The 17908-nt window shown below is 34.1% G+C and overlaps 1 protein-coding gene across 1 annotated transcript; it reads right to left on the bottom strand.

The window, feature by feature from the left end:
• Positions 1-13455: 13455 nt before the first annotated feature.
• On the bottom strand, positions 13456-16823 carry LOC123552878 (carbohydrate sulfotransferase 3-like). The gene is made up of 3 exons (XM_045342623.2): positions 16675-16823; positions 16002-16473; positions 13456-14760 (listed from the first exon to the last, which is right to left on the bottom strand). The coding sequence occupies exons 1-3, from the start codon at positions 16697-16699 to the stop codon at positions 13908-13910; spliced, it is 1350 nt and encodes a 449-aa protein (XP_045198558.2). The 5' UTR covers positions 16700-16823; the 3' UTR covers positions 13456-13907.
• Positions 16824-17908: the final 1085 nt, after the last annotated feature.

Genomic DNA, 17908 nt, shown 5'->3' with positions numbered 1-17908 from the left:
ACGGGACACGAAATTGCGGACGGACGGAATTACCGAATGATGGACGGACGGAAAATCGCAATACCATGTCCCCGAAAATGGTATTCAACCAGTAGGGGACTAATCAAGCCAGTAGTCTAGAAATGTGCATGACACATCCTCTTATTATGGAGTACATTTGCACCAAGTAATATTGAAATTCCTTGATGGATTGTTAAGTTACAGACCGGACAGGAGAAAAGCCCTGTTGACTTTGACCTCCTTGTGTGACCTTGACCTTTAAACTATGGGTCTGGATTTTGCACATGACATGTCGTCAGACACGTCGTCTGATTATGGGAACCATTTATGTCAAGTAATATCAAAATCCCTTGATGAATAACAGAGTTATGGACCAGACACGAAATTGCGGACGGACGGATGGAATTACCGAATGACGGACGGACGTAAAAATCGCAATCCCATAGTCCCCGAAAATGGTTTTCAACCAATAGAGGACTAATCAAAACGCACTGACCTTTCAAAAGTTTAATATCATAAACTAAATGAACATAAACAAAACCTACCTCTTGCGCCCCTCATTCCCATCCAGATTGCTAGCAGAATGCAAATAACAAGAATTACACCAGCAGCGCGATGTGTATACCTGAGGATTATAACACTGCCTTTCCAGATATTGGTGATTACATTCTCCGACGTACTTCTTCTGCAAAACATAAATCAGCCAAACCATGAGAAAACCAACATACTGCTTTGCGACCAGCATGGGTCCAGACCAACCTGCGCATCCGCGTCTATTTAAAGCCTAATGCAATTAGAGAAACCGATAGCGAAGATCATGGATCCTGACCAGACTGTGCGGATGCGCAGGCAAGTCTGGATCCATCCTGGTCGCAAAAGCACTATGTTTGTTTTCTCATGGTGCGGCTCAAATTAGATTTATGTGATATATGATTATGAAAACGAGCTGATATGTATATAAAGGTATGGGCAATACTTGTACTAACAAACGACCCCTTACCACAAAAGTAACTTACTGAAAACCCCAGGAATGATACATCCTCTGCAGCTATTTTTTGGCTGTGTGCATAGCAGACCGTTCCTATCGACACTAATTTTGACAAGCATAATGCGATATAACCATACGTTTTTAATTATAAAATATCAATGTCTTCGAATGATTTGTCGGCTTATTTATCACGGTTCAGAGTTCAGATGAACCCTGAGGTTCATCCGGGCAGTCTGGTCAGGATCCATGCTGTTCGCATTCAAAGCCTACTGCAATTAGAGAAACCGTTAGCGAACAGCATGGATCCAGACCAGACTGCGCGGATGCTATTTCGTTATAAAAGCACTTTCACGGTTAAATGTTTGTCTTTAAACTGATATCAAGAAGTAATCCGAGTAGGCATGAGATAGTTCTTATGTACACATTACATTTGGAATTAATATTTGTACCAAAAATCGTTTTGGAGTAGAAATATTTACATTTTATTGCGAGAGGCAGCTCTGTCGTGAAAGAGATAGTCATGTCGCCAAGGAGATAGTTCTGATTTAAAGTTAATTCGACTCGGTTGTCTTAAACGTAAGAGGGCAGTAGTTATGTCAAGTTACGAGATGCAGTTCAGTTATATCCCTTTTATATTTAGTCAACATTTGTATGATACATCTTGCTGTATAGTTTCTTAGATTGATTTATTCATAATTTTGGACTTATTGCCATTGTCCGATAGTATGTCAGTTATTTAACCTAACCAGCGTTCCTGGATTCTGTATCAGCACTAACTTATTATCCGCAGGCAATTGCACGATTTTTGATGCCAAAAATATGATGACACTCATCTTTTTCTCGCGACATGTACAAGCTCGAAAGCTGCGACAGAGCGATTTACCGTACACCTCTGAAAGAGGTAGCTCTATTGTTTACCATGCGTGCATTAGGACCAAATCAAGCTTGCCAAAAATAAAAATATTTCTTGTTTTATATGTTACCCCTTTTAACATTGCGGGTTTACTTGTATTCAACAGATTTTAGTATGCCTAAGCCAAATGTCATATTTTGTTTGTCTTTTTGATGTTCCATATCAACTACTCATGTATTATATAAACTGTTTAACATAATTGTGACATGGTGTATTTTGCAGAAAAATGGACAGCAGGGCACATTTTTCCATTGTATAAAAAGGGAATCATACACAATGTAGATAATTATCGTAGAAGTGGGGTGCTTTTCCTTTTTTGATTCTCATCTTGAATATGTATTTATTGATAGTGGAACACGAGATATTGATGTTGGAGCTTTTTTTTTTATTTATTCTTGTTGTGGTATGCTGATGATGTTCGTCTGTGGGATATATCGGCACTTTAGTGCAAAAAAAATTAGTGTAAAGAAGCTCTTTTTTTGCGACAAGATGGTGATATCGGAAAATAACTGATCTAATACAAGAATTCATCTTTTTTTTCACAAAGGTCCAGCTATTGAAGAAAGCTCAATAGAAAATACATTTTAACGGTAATAATTTAAATAATATGTCAGTATTATTATGTCAATCAACGCGTAAAATATGATACGAAAAAGTACATGTATCATAGACAAGCAGAAAAACAGGGACACCGATGATTAATGAATTCTGTTACCAAGTTATCAATTTTTTTAATTTATTTTTTATTTTATTTCTTGTTTTTTTTTTTTTTTTTGGTTTTTTTTTTTTTGTTTTTTTTTTGCATCACTTAATTATCTAAATAGCGTAAAAGGAACCAACCTTCTCCTTTGTGATGAATCCATTATAAAAAAATCTAATGTAACAGTATTTTATTATTCATCCACCACTTCGCTCTGAAAATATTCGTTCAAATTATCAGTCGTAAATTATGCCACTGGCAAATATAATTGAAAGTTTTGTCCTCTAGTATATAAAATAAAAACACTGATCTTATCTTTTAATTGTAGGTAAGAGTTGTATATCTAAAACAATATCTTCGAAGTGGTAAAAAACGTTGGTGACAATACAAATTGAAAGTCGTGTATTTTTTAAATAATAAAAGGAGTGTCCAAGTTTGAAAAACCGGAAACGCTATTCAGCATTCTGAACTATACACATCTACAAATATCCTATTGTAACAGTGATTTTATTTATGGGTACCGTTTACATACCCAGCGATGTATTTCAATATTTATTTGCAGGTCTTTTAAAAAAACAACAATAATAATCAAATATCTATTACCGGGTATATTGGCTACTTTCTGGAAAATATGGAAAAAAATCACACAAACTTAAATACAAACATCTTTCAGTTTACAAATTATAATTGAGCCGTGCCATGAGAAAACAAACATAGTAGGTTTGCGACCAGCTTGGATCCAGACCAGCCTGCGCATCTGCGCAGTCTGGTCAGACTCCATGCTGTTCGCTTTTAAAGCCTATTGGAATTGGAGAAACTGTTAGCGAACAGACTGCGCAGATGCGCAGGCTGGTCTGGATCCATGCTGGTCGCAAACCCACTATGTTGGTTTTCTCATGGCACGGCTCATATTCTAACGTGTCAGCTGTTTAAATTATAGTAAGACTTTTATAACTGAATTATCCTCTGATTTCAGTCTTGAAAATAAACGTTAAAATAAATTCAGTATTAATAGCTATGTTAACCATGTTTCGTGGATTTATTAACGTTTATATGTTCGGCAACCCATATGCCACCAGCATATATACAATTTAATTAAATATCTCAAAATACAAATTTGTGTAAGATACAAAGTAATACACTGATCTTATCTGTTAATTACTTATGGTTACTTTGTACCAATTCAGTTCTTTTTTTTTATTTCAAATAAACAATTATGACGCGACGTCATAACTTGGAGCTAAGTCATTTTGGCCATATTTTCTATTAAAGAAGTTTCACTATCACTATTTATGATATAATATATATATTATGTAATATATCCTCTGGAACTAGAAACCAAGCCCTATTTCATTTTATAGCTTTTAGTCAATCTAAATAAGCTGTTAGCCATTTTCGTGGGCTTGAAAAGACCTAACACAAATAAATTCTGCTGTAGAGATGAAACGGGAAATTCCATGCATCTACGATAAAACAAACAGCTAAAAAACAAAAACATGTCTGACGCTCATGGAATTTCCGTGAAATGATCGTCTGCCGTAAGCTACTGACGACATACAAAACAACGTAATCAGAAACACGTCAGATACACTTAAAAAGTTCAGACATGGATGTGTAGAGATTCAGCAGAAATAGGACTTGTTGATTTAAGAACAGTTTTTAATTCTTTCTTAACTCGTTATTTTTAAACAAAAATCTACATTAATTCATACGGGAAATATCACTTTTGTACTGATTCGGAATAAGTATATATCTGATATTTTATTTTAATGTCAGAAATATACATATGATTTTTTTCATGTCTAGTACAAATGTCTCACGCTAATTGTAAAGCGTATAACTGAAACAAACTTCCAAGTTCCAACTCGGTTTAATTTACAGGTAACAAAGTTGCGTTGTTTTTGTAAACAGAATTAAAATATTATTTTATCCAGCTATTGGAAGCTGTATGTTTTAAAAAAGATCATTCAATGTATCGCAAAGTTATTAAATTTTTTCCATGTCCAAGTAAAATGTCCCATAGAGTACGTCTGTTTATGCTGACGTTAAAATAGTTTCTCTAAAGGCGCCGTTGACAAGCCGACTTTTATTTTGCGAAAGGGCATCACACTTTACTTTAATAAGAAATCACATAAATACAACTTATAAAATGTATTTCAGATACATGTTAATGGAAATATTAAGTTAATGAAATGCCAGAATTCCAAGAACACCGAATCCTTCGTGTTAGAAAATGACGAAACAGACGCTTGGAGAGCTAACTGGAAGTCAAGAGCAAATGTTATCAAGAGCAAATACAAAGCACAACCGCTAAAATACAAATTAATCAAAGAACATTTTGCGCTCATGCCTTCGTCGTCCGTAGTCTTTATAATTTGAATCTTCAAGAATTCACGTATCGTTAAATATTTCCGAAGATGACCATCATAAAATTTTAGAAATACTTAAGAAACTTGAATTGTAAAGATATGTTCAGAATTATGATAATCCTGTCATTCAATCTACAAAAATACTATACATCTATATGCTGTTTTAAAAATATTTGTACTCGTTGACATACGTGCAGGATGTGCATTATGATATGTACATTTTGTATTTAGGAACAATTTATAAATTTATAAACTCGGAAAATGTTTTAGTGTAAAAGTAAGAAAAATTAGAAATGAAATAAGACAGATTTATGTTTTCTTGTCGTTTATATAAAGAACATTCATGGAAAACAGAATACATGCAAAATAAACGTATTATGATTTTTAGAACGAGTAAATGCTTGAGTTATTTCCAAGCGTCAAATGTAAGAAAACGTTACGCTTTTTAGCTCCAATTTATGACATCGCATCTATATAAATCTTGAGACCATATTTTCAGTACATTAGAGCATTTTAATGCTATTAAATTCAGGTATAGCCATTTAGTATAACACGCGTTCTTACCAAAAATTAAAAAAAAAAGAAATATTATTTTAAATATGAGAAACTATATAGTAACATCACCCTCTAAAAATGCTCACATAAATTCTGCCGTTTAGCAATTACGCTCATGTAGATATTTTCTCAATGAATAAAGCTAACACTTGGAAATTCGGTGAAAGTGATCTTGATTGAATATAATAAGCAATGAATCTAAGCCAACCATAAAGCTGCCACATCCTTATGAGTTATTACCAGTATAACATTTTTTTTTCAATAACATGGTACTACAGTTTGTAACATTGAGTAGTCACTTCCTATTTGGTGTAAACAGTGAAGTATTTTTTTTTACTCAAAGTGTACCAGTTACCTAAATGCATAAAAATACCAGTTTCATCTTGATAAAATCAGTTTTCTAGGTTTTACTTCAGATACCATGGATAAACTTCAACCTTTAAAGACTTGGAGCTTGGAGATTCTATCACTAACGTATGTTAGCGCGTCAAATTTCCTCCAGAATAGTTGTCGCGATATAATTCATGACTTCTTTTCCTTACTGTCGCTTATTTTTTGCCATATTTTATCATGTTTTGCTCTAAACTGCACACATCCCGGTCCAGGCACTGGAAATTTCTGACATGCTCAAAATCTCACTTTTGAAATTAACAATATTTAGGGTGTAAATATGCATGTAACACTGAGTAGTCACTTCCTATTTGGTGTAAACAGTGCTGGTAAAGTTTATGTCTTGGCTTAATTGATTAACTAGGTATAAAAGTACTAAACAGGTAATCAAGCAGCACTTCCGGGCTATTCAGATGCTGGCATTTTTTATATCTTTTGTCAGCCAGTTCCTGTTTTTATTTCATTATGGTTGGTATCATTTTCAATGAGATTTTTCGCATTTAAAGAAATGTAAACAAACCTTATTACGCGTGTTCATACCCACATTTTAGCTTTCAATTTGGAAGATAGTCCATCAGACCAAAATTCCCTCAACAGCTTTTCTAACTCTACACCTAGATTTTGTTTTGTTTTTATCTCTGCCAAAGTTTGACGGATTTGAATGAAATTTGTACACCTTGTTTAATGATTATTTTGTTATAATAAATCCTAACAATGATAATAGTCTGAAGCAAACTCATTTAACCGTAAAGGTAACAATAAGGTAACCCTTAAGTCAAAAGTCACATAATTAGTAAATTCCAAATTACAGCAGTACACTTTGAACCTATGAATTTGATGAAATTCAAATTATTATATACTGAATGTTCAACTAGTTTTAGTTGAAATGGAACATCCGTCAATATTTTCGATTTCACATCAGGTTTGTGACAACTAATGACACCACATTAATGGATGGCGTGAAATCAAGAAGTATATTTACCTCAATAATTTTCAAATTTTCTCAGCCAAACAAGCAAAATATGAATGATTTTATAAGTTAAAATGAATATGCAACAAAATGATGATAAGCTTTGCATCGAGAAATATGCACTCGTGTTTTAGCAGATTAATATTGCACCGCTAATGTAGCGCAAAATCTCAACTTCAGAACTCGTGCACATTTCTCAATACAAATCTGATAATCTATTAATGCACACTTGCGAATAGTATCCTATGTCAGGATAAGATCATGTTCTATCCATTAAAGATTGTAATATTGGCCGCAGAATTGTTTAATCCCGCAGATGGCTCTACTTGACGCAGCACCAAGTTGCAGTAATTCTGTGACTTTTATATTTGGGTTACCTCTCATTCATATCTGTTCAAATCTGGCAGAGATAAAAGCAAAAAAAAATAGGTGTGGAGTTAGGAAAGTTGTTGAGTATATGTGTTACAGCTCTAGGAAAATCGTTTTTATATAGAACATATAGCAAATTTATTTGCTATTGTATACCCACTACACAGATTAGTACATGTTCTTGTTACTTCCCTATAGATAAGCCAAGTCATTGGTATGTAAAAAAATGAAATTTCAAGACTAACAGCCATTTTAGTGAAATGGGAATATTGAATGTATGTACTGCAACAGATTCAAATGTTTAATATTGTCAAGGTGAGGGCACTGAATAGCAATTAATCGTCAGATTCTTACTTAGATATCTCTGTATTTAAATTCTATTTCTTGTTAATGTTAACCCTTACCCCGCTTAAATTCTAAAATGTACTTGTTCATCATTCAGTTTTGGGCAATACTACTTTGTTATTCGAAGAAGTGTTTACTGAAAATCTATTAACTGAATAGCGAACAGCGCAGACCATGATGTGCAGGCTGATATTGGTCTGCACTGGTCGCAAAGGCAGAATCACTTGCCACCAGCAAGCTAAAGGTTAATTAAAGGAATTTACTACATTTGTTCCGCAGTTGGTTTTAGAGCCTCTACTCAAGGATTTCAGCTTTTGAATGTGATCATAAACATTATCATAACCAGCTTCCAAATTAAGTGGTAACATGTCCGTCCCGATCTTGCAGAACTGGGAACTGGTATTCGAGATTCAGTTGTTCGTATCAGTATTCTTAAAAATATTCCATACCAGTCAAGTGAGCACACAAAAGCTAGAAAATTAACCAAAACAAAAAAACTGAATGCTGCAGACTGAGTACACCCTCAAGTGCGTAGTCATGTCTGTGGGCCACACATACATTAAAAGAAATCACTCTGAAGATCGATATTAAGGCAAAGCTTACGACTTTCATAAGTTGAAAGCTGTTTCACAAAGCTATCTTATACATGTCCTAAACAATGGTCATTTTTCACAGCTCTTAACAAGCTAAAGACATTGGGGATTTTTTTTCTGGAAAAACCTATTACTTTTGAACTTTCAGGGATAAAACATGTCCAAACATCGTGGCAATGTCCAACAAATTCTAATGTAGGGATAACGCATGTTTTTTCGTGTTATAACCTTTGCAGAATCCCGAGGGATTGTTTGGTACCCGAGCCCGGTGGGGCGAGGGTACTAACGATTCCAGAGGGATTCTGAAGATGTTATAGCACAAAAAGAATATGCTCTAACGATACTCTAGCATAAAACGCGTGTAAAAACCAAGTAATTGAATACACTGTCCCTCAACTCCAATAAATTTCCATGAAATGCTTTGTTTTGTCAGGTTGACGTCATTTGCTTTTGATTTATCCGTTTTCGGGCCGTAATACGTTTACGCTTTGCCACGGAACGTGCATATATAAAAAGATGTTATAACAGCGCGTGAGCGCGAGAATCTCTCTGTTAAAACACGTTTTCTCTCCTGTTAAAACATCTCCAAAAAGTGACAATAACAGCAGTTTTATGCTAGAATGTAATGTGACGTTTTAACATTGGGTTACAACATGTATTTGTTTGAGTTTTTTTTGGTTTTCTATCAAATCGCCTCGGAGAACATAAACCTCGCCCGGCGATAGGACTTACGACCCCATGTTCCATAGATTTGCACTCGTCCATTTGCACTAAACATGTCGGCTTGTACAGCAGTTCAGCTTCATCATGTTCAATAGTATTTGTCAACTGCACACTATAGAGCTTTCGTGAATTTCTTTATAATATCGTTTAACCTAAAAGTAATCTTTAAATTTTTGTATAATACATGAACCATTAAATGTTGAACGTAAGTTAAACATGTCATCCAAATATAACGCACTAAGTCATCCTATTTAGTTAATGCGAGTTTTATATGACAAAGGTCATTGATGAATTACAAGAGCAGAGAAGACCGATGGAAAAGAGCTATGGTTTTATACATTCACGTGTACGCGTATGTTTATTTCAATAGCACAGTATCACTACATCACTCTCAATGCGTTCACCGCTATGACTTTAACGACTGATGAAGTCTACTTTGGACTTTGAAAACAAGAGATTCAAAAGTTATAAATAAAAAAAAATCGGCAGCATTTATTTCATGCTAATTCATGTAACGAGTGGAACTTTTCAAACTATTATCTTCCATAATGTTTAGATGATATTTTCATTGTATTTTGTAACAATTACTGTTTTGCATCGACAGAAAATGACAAAAGATAAAGCAGAGTTTTGATGAATTTAATTTTGAATTTATAAACAATAAAACAGATTATTATCTCGGATGTTAAATATACAGATATGCAAAAAAATATATTGTTTTATTTTCGTTATGTTTCATTATAGATCAAGGAAGTCGGGGGTGGAGACACCTTTCTGCTTGCAGCATTTGGATATCACTACCTCCCCCTCCAAATAAAAATAAATAACTAAAAGGTGAGGGTAAAAAAAGATATATAAATAGGAGTCAGGGATTAGGCAGCCGGTGTAAAGTTGTAAACTGACCCCCATAGAATAATGACCCCCGGTCATTATTTCATATAGATTAATGACCCCTTTTCTATAAAATACTGACTCCCCTTATAAAATAATGACCCCACTAACCTAATTTTATGACCGGGGAGTCATAATTCTATATAAAATAATGACCGGGGGTCATTATTCTACGGGGGTCAGTTTACAACTTTACACCGGCTCTCAGTTTCCCGACCTCTCTTTGAAATAGTCCTGTAAACAAAATGAAATAGATTCAACGAAAATTTTAAGGTTGTGTAACAAAAGGAACTGTTTGCTTTTATTCAGTAAAGAAAATATTTTATTTTGTAGAATATGGTAATAATGTTGTATCAAGTAAACACGCGGGCAGCAGCGGACTTGTTTATTTTGCTGCAAAATATCATCTTCTTAAGAGCAAAAAAAAAATATCATTTTAAAGACTTAAGTTTTAATTGTTAGTCGTGACTTTTGTTCCCATCGTGGCTGATATATTGCTGCATAAACATGGCAAAAATATGGTATCTGTTTGGCAGTTTTATTCTAATTATATATTCTCTTGCACTTGCACTGGATTCATATTTTTGTTTCCTTTAATCCATTATCATGATGTTGAGAATTCGTTTTGCATCTAGGCCTCGGATTTTCGACAGCTGGATCTGCTAGCACAATTTGCAATTTCGCATTCTTCTTCCACTGTCTAGTACATGTGTGCTTATCATAAATTTAGACCTTCAGCATCACAGCGTTGCCTTTTTTGTTTCTATGCAATTTGGCTAGAAATCTATCATTTCATGCTTCATTTCATGATACTTCTATCTCATAGAATATGTCATGATATTTCATTAATTTTCTGTAATGATATTATAATAATAAAAGTCACGGCCTTATCCCATTTAAGGACGTATGCTAGAATTTGGTGCAAAAATTTTCCCAATAACAGAATTTCTTCAAACTTTGGATATTGAAGGACAATCATCTAAGAAACAAAAAAATGCAATAAAAATCATAGGTCACCGGTATCGAAAAAGAGTTATCTGCCCTTGAAAATGGCATTTCCCCCAAAAATGACGTTTTCAAGGGCAGATAACTCTTTTTCGAATCCGGTGACCTATGATTTTTATTGCATTTTTTTTGTTTCTTAGATGATTGCCCTTCAATATCGAAAGTTTAAAGAAATTCTGTTATTGGGAAAATTTTCGCCCATCTCATATACAAGGAATTCTAGCGTACGCCTTTAATCAGCATTTGTTATTTATTGTCAATAGTCAGAAGTGACAGGCTGCTCTTACTGATATATGGTTCAAGTCTAGGTCAGCTCTCGTCATGGTTAAAACAACATATGTCTCTCAGAGTGCGGACGAGTCTGTCGCTTCTTATATTCATGTCCTACTGATAAAATAATGAAATACAAGAAAAATACATGCATAGGACGTTATTCGCACGTGAATATTTCGCCATATCATTTTTTTTTTGGTTTAAAAAATGACAAGCGGACTGCCAACTTGTTCACCTTTAATTAATCAATATGTGATGTGTAAATTAAAAGAAAGTAAGGGTAGATTTCCCAGAAGCACATAGCCAGAATCTTACATCACACAGTAGGCCTGCTATAAATAGAAACTGTTGTGGAAGGATATATCAGACGAGTTGCTTCAAAAAACAAAAACAAAAACAAAAATAAGAACGTTCCAATGGTATAAAAGCTATGAAATGGGAATAGGATAGAAAAAGCGGGTAGAGATGGTTTTGGGAAGGGAAGTAAGGCAAGGATGAATATTCAATAGGGAAAGCTACGTTCAAAAACGCAGCCTCCATAGACAACAGCAATGTAAGCATTGACGCTCATAAGATCAACACATACGCAAGTATGCACGAAGGCATGCACGCATGCACACATAGAAAAAGCAAAATAGACAGGCAAGTAGAACAAAACAAAATAACAAAGTGGGTATTAAGTTATTCAAAGTTTTCAAATTGTACTTGTAAAGTAAAGAAAAGCTAAGAGCATTAGACCTTTATTTTGCTTGTAGCAAGCAACTAGATCAAATTGATAGAAACAACTATTTTATTAACTTCACAACAGCGGATGTTAAGTGCTGTGTGGCGGCCGTAAAATGTCGCCCCAACTTCATCTCATTGTTGCTATATTTTCTGGTCCTTCTGGATCATTGATTTCAACTCATTTAGATTTGAAGATTGCATACTGCTTAAGCCGGTGTTATGGGGACGTGGGCAGTGTTGCATTTTCGATTACTGCTCACGAACAGACTCAATCAAACCGAGTCTGCAATTTTCACTGTTTGCCTTGTTCTCGGTGCTTCCGAGGGATCTACTTTCCAGATTTATTTCATAAAGGAATTTACAACACGCACGCGTGATGAATTCAGAAACATTTAAAATTCATTATAAACTAAAATGTACTTTTTTAAAATCTGACTTTTAATCATATTTAAACATTTAGAATATTCAATATTCAAAGTGATTGAAGCAAACAAAGTTATTTTAAGGTATTAGGCCCCTAATAGTAATGTTTAAAAAATGGCATTTGTTAAGTATATTCTTACATTTGACCGTGCTTTACATTGTGTTGCAAATTTTTAAAAACTTTTACCGTGCCGTTTTTTATAAATTTTGTGTAATTCATGGTATTTCCTCAAGCTCAAGTAGAGACAAATTTCAAAGTGATGGCCTTTATCTAAAACGCTTGCAGAGAATTCATTATACCATTATTTTTTATGAAAGAAACATCAAACTATTGGTAAACAATTATAAAACTTAAAATAAAACTGCCAATATCATTTTTTCTAGGGTGCCTTAAACGGATCTAATGAGACAGAATTCTAACTCCAACATTGAAAAATTAAGGTCGAATGCTGTGGGTCTGTTTTGAATTTTGCTCACTTCAAAAATAACCTTGGGGCAGAAGTAAAACCTACCTACATTTCTTCCATAGTATGTAATCTAAAGAATGAAGGCAAAATAGAGAACTTTTACCGCATGTAACTCAGTATTTTTTAAAGATGTCTAACTCTACCCCTTCTGTTTCAGAGGTAAATTCACTTTGAACAGCAAGAAATCGCTTACCAAATGGGTTTTTCCCACTTTTATGCAATAAATCAATAACAAGTCTTGAAAGAAGTGAAAACTTACTAGAAAAAAGGAAAATAAGGAAAAACAAATTTTGGTCCCAGTGGGGCTTGAACCTACGCCCTCCTGAAAATTGCAGTCAAAGTAGGTTTATGGTAGGAATTGAATTATCTTCGAAAAGAAGGTACTCTATTATGGGCCTAATACCTTAAATACAACATAATTTTAGTAGAAAAAATCTATCGTCTTTAACTTAATACTATTTGACAATATTTCGCAATACACACTCTTCTTTACATGGATTGTCGTAAAAAAAAATAGTATGCGGAGAAAACGTAATTGCCGCGCCATGGGAAAACCAACATAGTGGCTTTTCGACCAGCATGGATCCAGACGAGCCTGCGCATCCGCGCAATCTGGTAAGGATCCATGCTGTTCGCTAACATTTTCTCTAATTACAATAGACTTTATAAGCGAACAGCATGGATCCGCGCAGTCTGGTCTGGATCCATGCTGATCGCAAAGCCACTATGTTGATTTTCTCATGTTGATTGTCAGTACGGGTTCACCACCTTAACCCTTACCCTGCTTAATTTCTATAATGATATTGTCCGTCTTTCAGTTTAGACAGTACCATTAACTGTTCAAAGGGGTGCATACCGAAACGTTTCTGATTGAATGGCGAACAGTGCAGATTATGATCAGACTGCACAAACAGTGCAGATCATGACTACACTGGTCACAAAGGCAGAGCATGATAAGGGTTAATTAAAATTTTCATATGTATAAATATAACTGTGCTCAATTATACAGCCACATAAAGTGTTCAGTTTTACGTAGTTGTCAACATGACGGCCCTTTTACTAGTATCGGAACAAGTCTGTCGCGAAATCATGTGTTTTTATAATCAAATATATATTTCCCAAATGGCCAAACTATGATATATTAATTTCAAAGTCACTAAGTGCATATCAACCTTAAACCCATTTATATTCATTATTCAAGATAGTTTTACAAATTTTTCACTACGTCTTGTAACTTTCTTGACGGTATCGTTAGATTTCTTAGCGCTTTGACAGATAGTAAAGGGAGATAACCTAAAACAAAATTGCTTGTTTTGCACGCATTGTATGTATATTTCGCCATTTCTGGGTCAATCAAGGTTCTCCATTTTTTGGCCGTTGTCTTAGAATTTCTTCTTTGAGTAGCGTAAGGACCTGAATCACGTGATGCATGTGTTTGTTTCTCGATAAAAGTTTGCATAGATTTTACAAACCTTAATCCTGCAAATTCAGTCAATGCTCGTGTAGTTTCTAGTGGTCTTTCAGCAATATCTTCGTAGTAAACAATTTTCAACCTATCTGAATATGTTTGTAGAATGGCTTTTGAAAATTTTAGATCTTGTTCTATCGAAGAACAGTGTGATTTTACTTTCGCTTGGTAATTTTTAGTTGTGATCGCCTTAAGTTTAATTCTAGATATCAGTATTCCTCTCGGATCACGAACAAGATGTATTATTTTCATGTTTGGATAAAATGGCAACAACTTTGCAACATCCTTCATCCTCAAGCGTATAAACTTAAGCGCCACTAGCGGTGATTTCTGACAAGATTCCTCTGCCTTTTTAAGGCAATGTTTTAGATTCGCGTTGGTCTCTTTGAAGGAGGCACTGCTTGCCTTTCCCGCCTTTGTGCTCTTAGAAATGTATTTTTTACTACAAAAATAAAACGTTTTCATGATTTTTGTGAAAGTCTTATGATGAACGTTTGTCAGGCTTTGTGTACTGATAGAGTCCAACTTGCAATTTAACCAACTGTTAATTTCATCCAAAACAACTTTGTTTCTTTCTGATGTCTTGTATTGCCTGAAAAAAAAATATTTAAATTTTAAAAATTCACATTTAGAAACTTTCCAGCTGTCAAAATAGTGTTTCGTTTTTTGCCGGTGTCAGCAGAACAATTTATTATTTTCTATGACTCGACCAAACCAAGTCAACTATCAATTTATATTTTGAAAGTTTTAACGTTTCATGTGGTGGCTGCAAAATGTTGCCCCGTACATGAACGTAGTTACGCAAACTGTGTCGTTCTCCTTACTTTCTTTGTCTGTTAAAATTTTTGATCCGACTGCAATGTGGAGAACAGTTATAAATAATTCAGAGGTCTGCCTCGATCAGTGTTTAACGAAAGAAAGGTGAGATGAAGTTGGAGATAGTGTTAGGATGTTACTTCAAGATTTTATGTGAACAACTTTAACACTGTATAAAGATACTGTTGCGTTCTTAGTCCAAATACTCTTTTCAACGACTCGTATGGCTAGCTGAGAATAAAACCGGAAAGATAAACCCTGGAACAGATAAATTGCATACAAGGTAAGTAATCACACTGGCAACACACAAATGTCTTCTGACATATGAACAATAAGACAAAAGTGTTAGAATATGTTAACAGATATGCAATGCAGTGAAAAAGCTTGAAATATGTTAGTTTTCAGCGTCATCTTTATACATTGTATAAATGTATTAAATGTAGGGTAATTCTTAAAATCGGAGCTTGAAATGTAAGGATCATTCTCACATAACAAAGCTTAACATGTAGGGTGATTCTTTTATATTGGAGCTAGAAATGTAGAGCAATTCTTACAAATCGGAGCTAGAAACGTAAGCACATTTTTAAACATCGGAGCCTGAAATGTAAGGGCCATTCTTACAGTTTCGAGCTCGGAATGTAAGGGTAATTTTTATAAACTAGTATTTTAAGTAACAGTCGTAACTGAAGTTAAACATATGGTACAATATAGACAATGGTATATTCGTGAAAATTTCTATTTAAATCTTTATTTCTTATTTTCTTTTCTATCACATAAATACACTGAAATAATGATTTTATTTCAAAGACTTTCATTTCTACATGATTTTGCTTTTATCAAATTGTATATTTTAGAATCAACTTGATGTATATGAGCCTAGTGACCCGAATATCGAGGCAAATGAAAAAAAAAAGGGATTTTAACTTTCTGTTTTAGGCTGCACATACATAAATTTTTGTATAAAGTATATATCATTCGTTTAAAAGAGACACATCTATGCAAATCATCTATACAAACCTTTTAGTTCCATTGATGTATTTCAGTGTCACATTCGTTTTATCTTTTTGGTCTTTTCCTTTGAAAGCTTGATTTATCAATCTAACTGGTTCAAAAACATAGAATGTGTCTGGGTATTCTTGAAAGATAGAGCCTGTTAAAGTCGATCCAGTTCTCATGTACGCTATAATCAAAACAATTTTTCTATGACTGAGAACTGTGGCATTTGCTTTGCTTTTATCACCCTCTTTTTCCTGCATATCTTTTGTTTTGTCTTTCTGTCGACCTTTTTCCAATTTGTTTCGATCACTTCTGTTCTTATTGGTACTACGTATACTAGTATCGGTGTTTGACAACTGTTTTGAATGATTTCTGCTAACGTTGCGGTATAACGTTGACGGGACTCTTTCGTTTATAGTAGAGTCAATATGCGGACGGTATTTTATGTTTGTTTTCGTCTGTGCAACTGGTGCAGGAGCAGGCGGAGTTAAAGCTGTAAATTTAAAGCATTCAAAAGTTGGAATGTTTGGTAGGTTATGTCGTTTTTTACAGACTAAGAAGCAAATATGAAAAGTTTGATTTAGCGTTGAAAAATAAAATCAATACAATACATTTCTTACAAGATAAAAATAAACAGTTGTTTTCAATGAAAGGATGAACTTGTTTGATCAATCGAATAAAGAACTTAACCAACCTCCTACGTTGACCTTGCTTTTCATCCTGATAGAAACATAAAAGAAGATGCTTGCCAAAATAACAAGAATTATTCCAATAGTGCGATATATCTTTTTGACAACTTTACCATTGCTCGTCAGGGTTTTGAAGTCTTCATTCTCTTGGATAGCTTTTCTGTAAAACACAAAACAATATAATGTTTTCTAAACATTCAGGCTTCTTGTCTGTGGTATCGGCATGATCGAAGAAATTATACTTGTTAAACTTATTTGCTCAAATGTTTTGGAGTGGGTGGGCATGGCGGCAAACAAATGGTGTAATAACCGTATTCCTTGGCTGTTAAAGAACAATAAGGACGTAGTGTATAATGTTAGTGACAGGTATTAGTTTTGGTATATCACCAGTACAGGTGGAAGACAATCAATATCTTAAGTTAAAAAACATCAACAGCTAAATGATATGTAATTCTTAACAACTAGTATTGTCATATTAAAAAAAAACCTTTACCTCTACTGATAAGAACAAAACACGAACCTTTTATTCAAAAATATTCAAGTTCAGCTTTCGGGCTGAAATATCAATTACCGTCTATTTTTCTCTGTTAAGTAACTCCCTCTAACTGGATTGCCTCCATTACATTAGTCAGGCAAAGAAAAATGTCACCTGTCACTTATATACATGTACCAATATATTAACAGTATCAATAAATTATGTTTTGGCAGTGATATTGCTTAGAAGCGATACAATGAGACAGAAGCATATTGTCCCGTTAAACAAAAATAAATCTCAGCCTTAAGAACCCACAAATGGACAAAAAGTACTTAAAACGGCAGTTGAAACTGTCCCCGATAGATTTCTGTGATACACGTATCGCAGATGTATCAGTGTATGAAAATGCTTGTGAATATAAAGAGTCGCGTAAAGAAAGGATATATACAAAAGTTCTCTTTGATATGGTGCAGGTTCCGACGTCACGGCACAGAATGTTATAAGATATTTTAAAAAGACGTAAAAATTAAGTAGATCCATAACATAAATTAAGTTAGAGCTTACAACTAGGTGCGAAATATAAAATGTAAAATGAAAAAGCAACTGAAGAATTACTGCACTGAAGGTATTAGTGAAGCAAAATAGCACCGAAAGCACAAATGGAATGCGACCACCATCATTTGCAGAGAACTAGCCAATATTTCTGTTTCCATGGTCAAATATTTTCGTAAGGTATTTATTTTTTATTTTTTTAACAGACATAC

This window comes from Mercenaria mercenaria, chromosome 4 (genome assembly GCF_021730395.1).
Source record: "Mercenaria mercenaria strain notata chromosome 4, MADL_Memer_1, whole genome shotgun sequence".
NCBI lineage: Eukaryota > Metazoa > Mollusca > Bivalvia > Venerida > Veneridae > Mercenaria > Mercenaria mercenaria.
The sequence above is the reverse complement of the archived record's forward strand: the minus strand, read 5'-3'. Positions and strand labels throughout refer to the sequence as shown.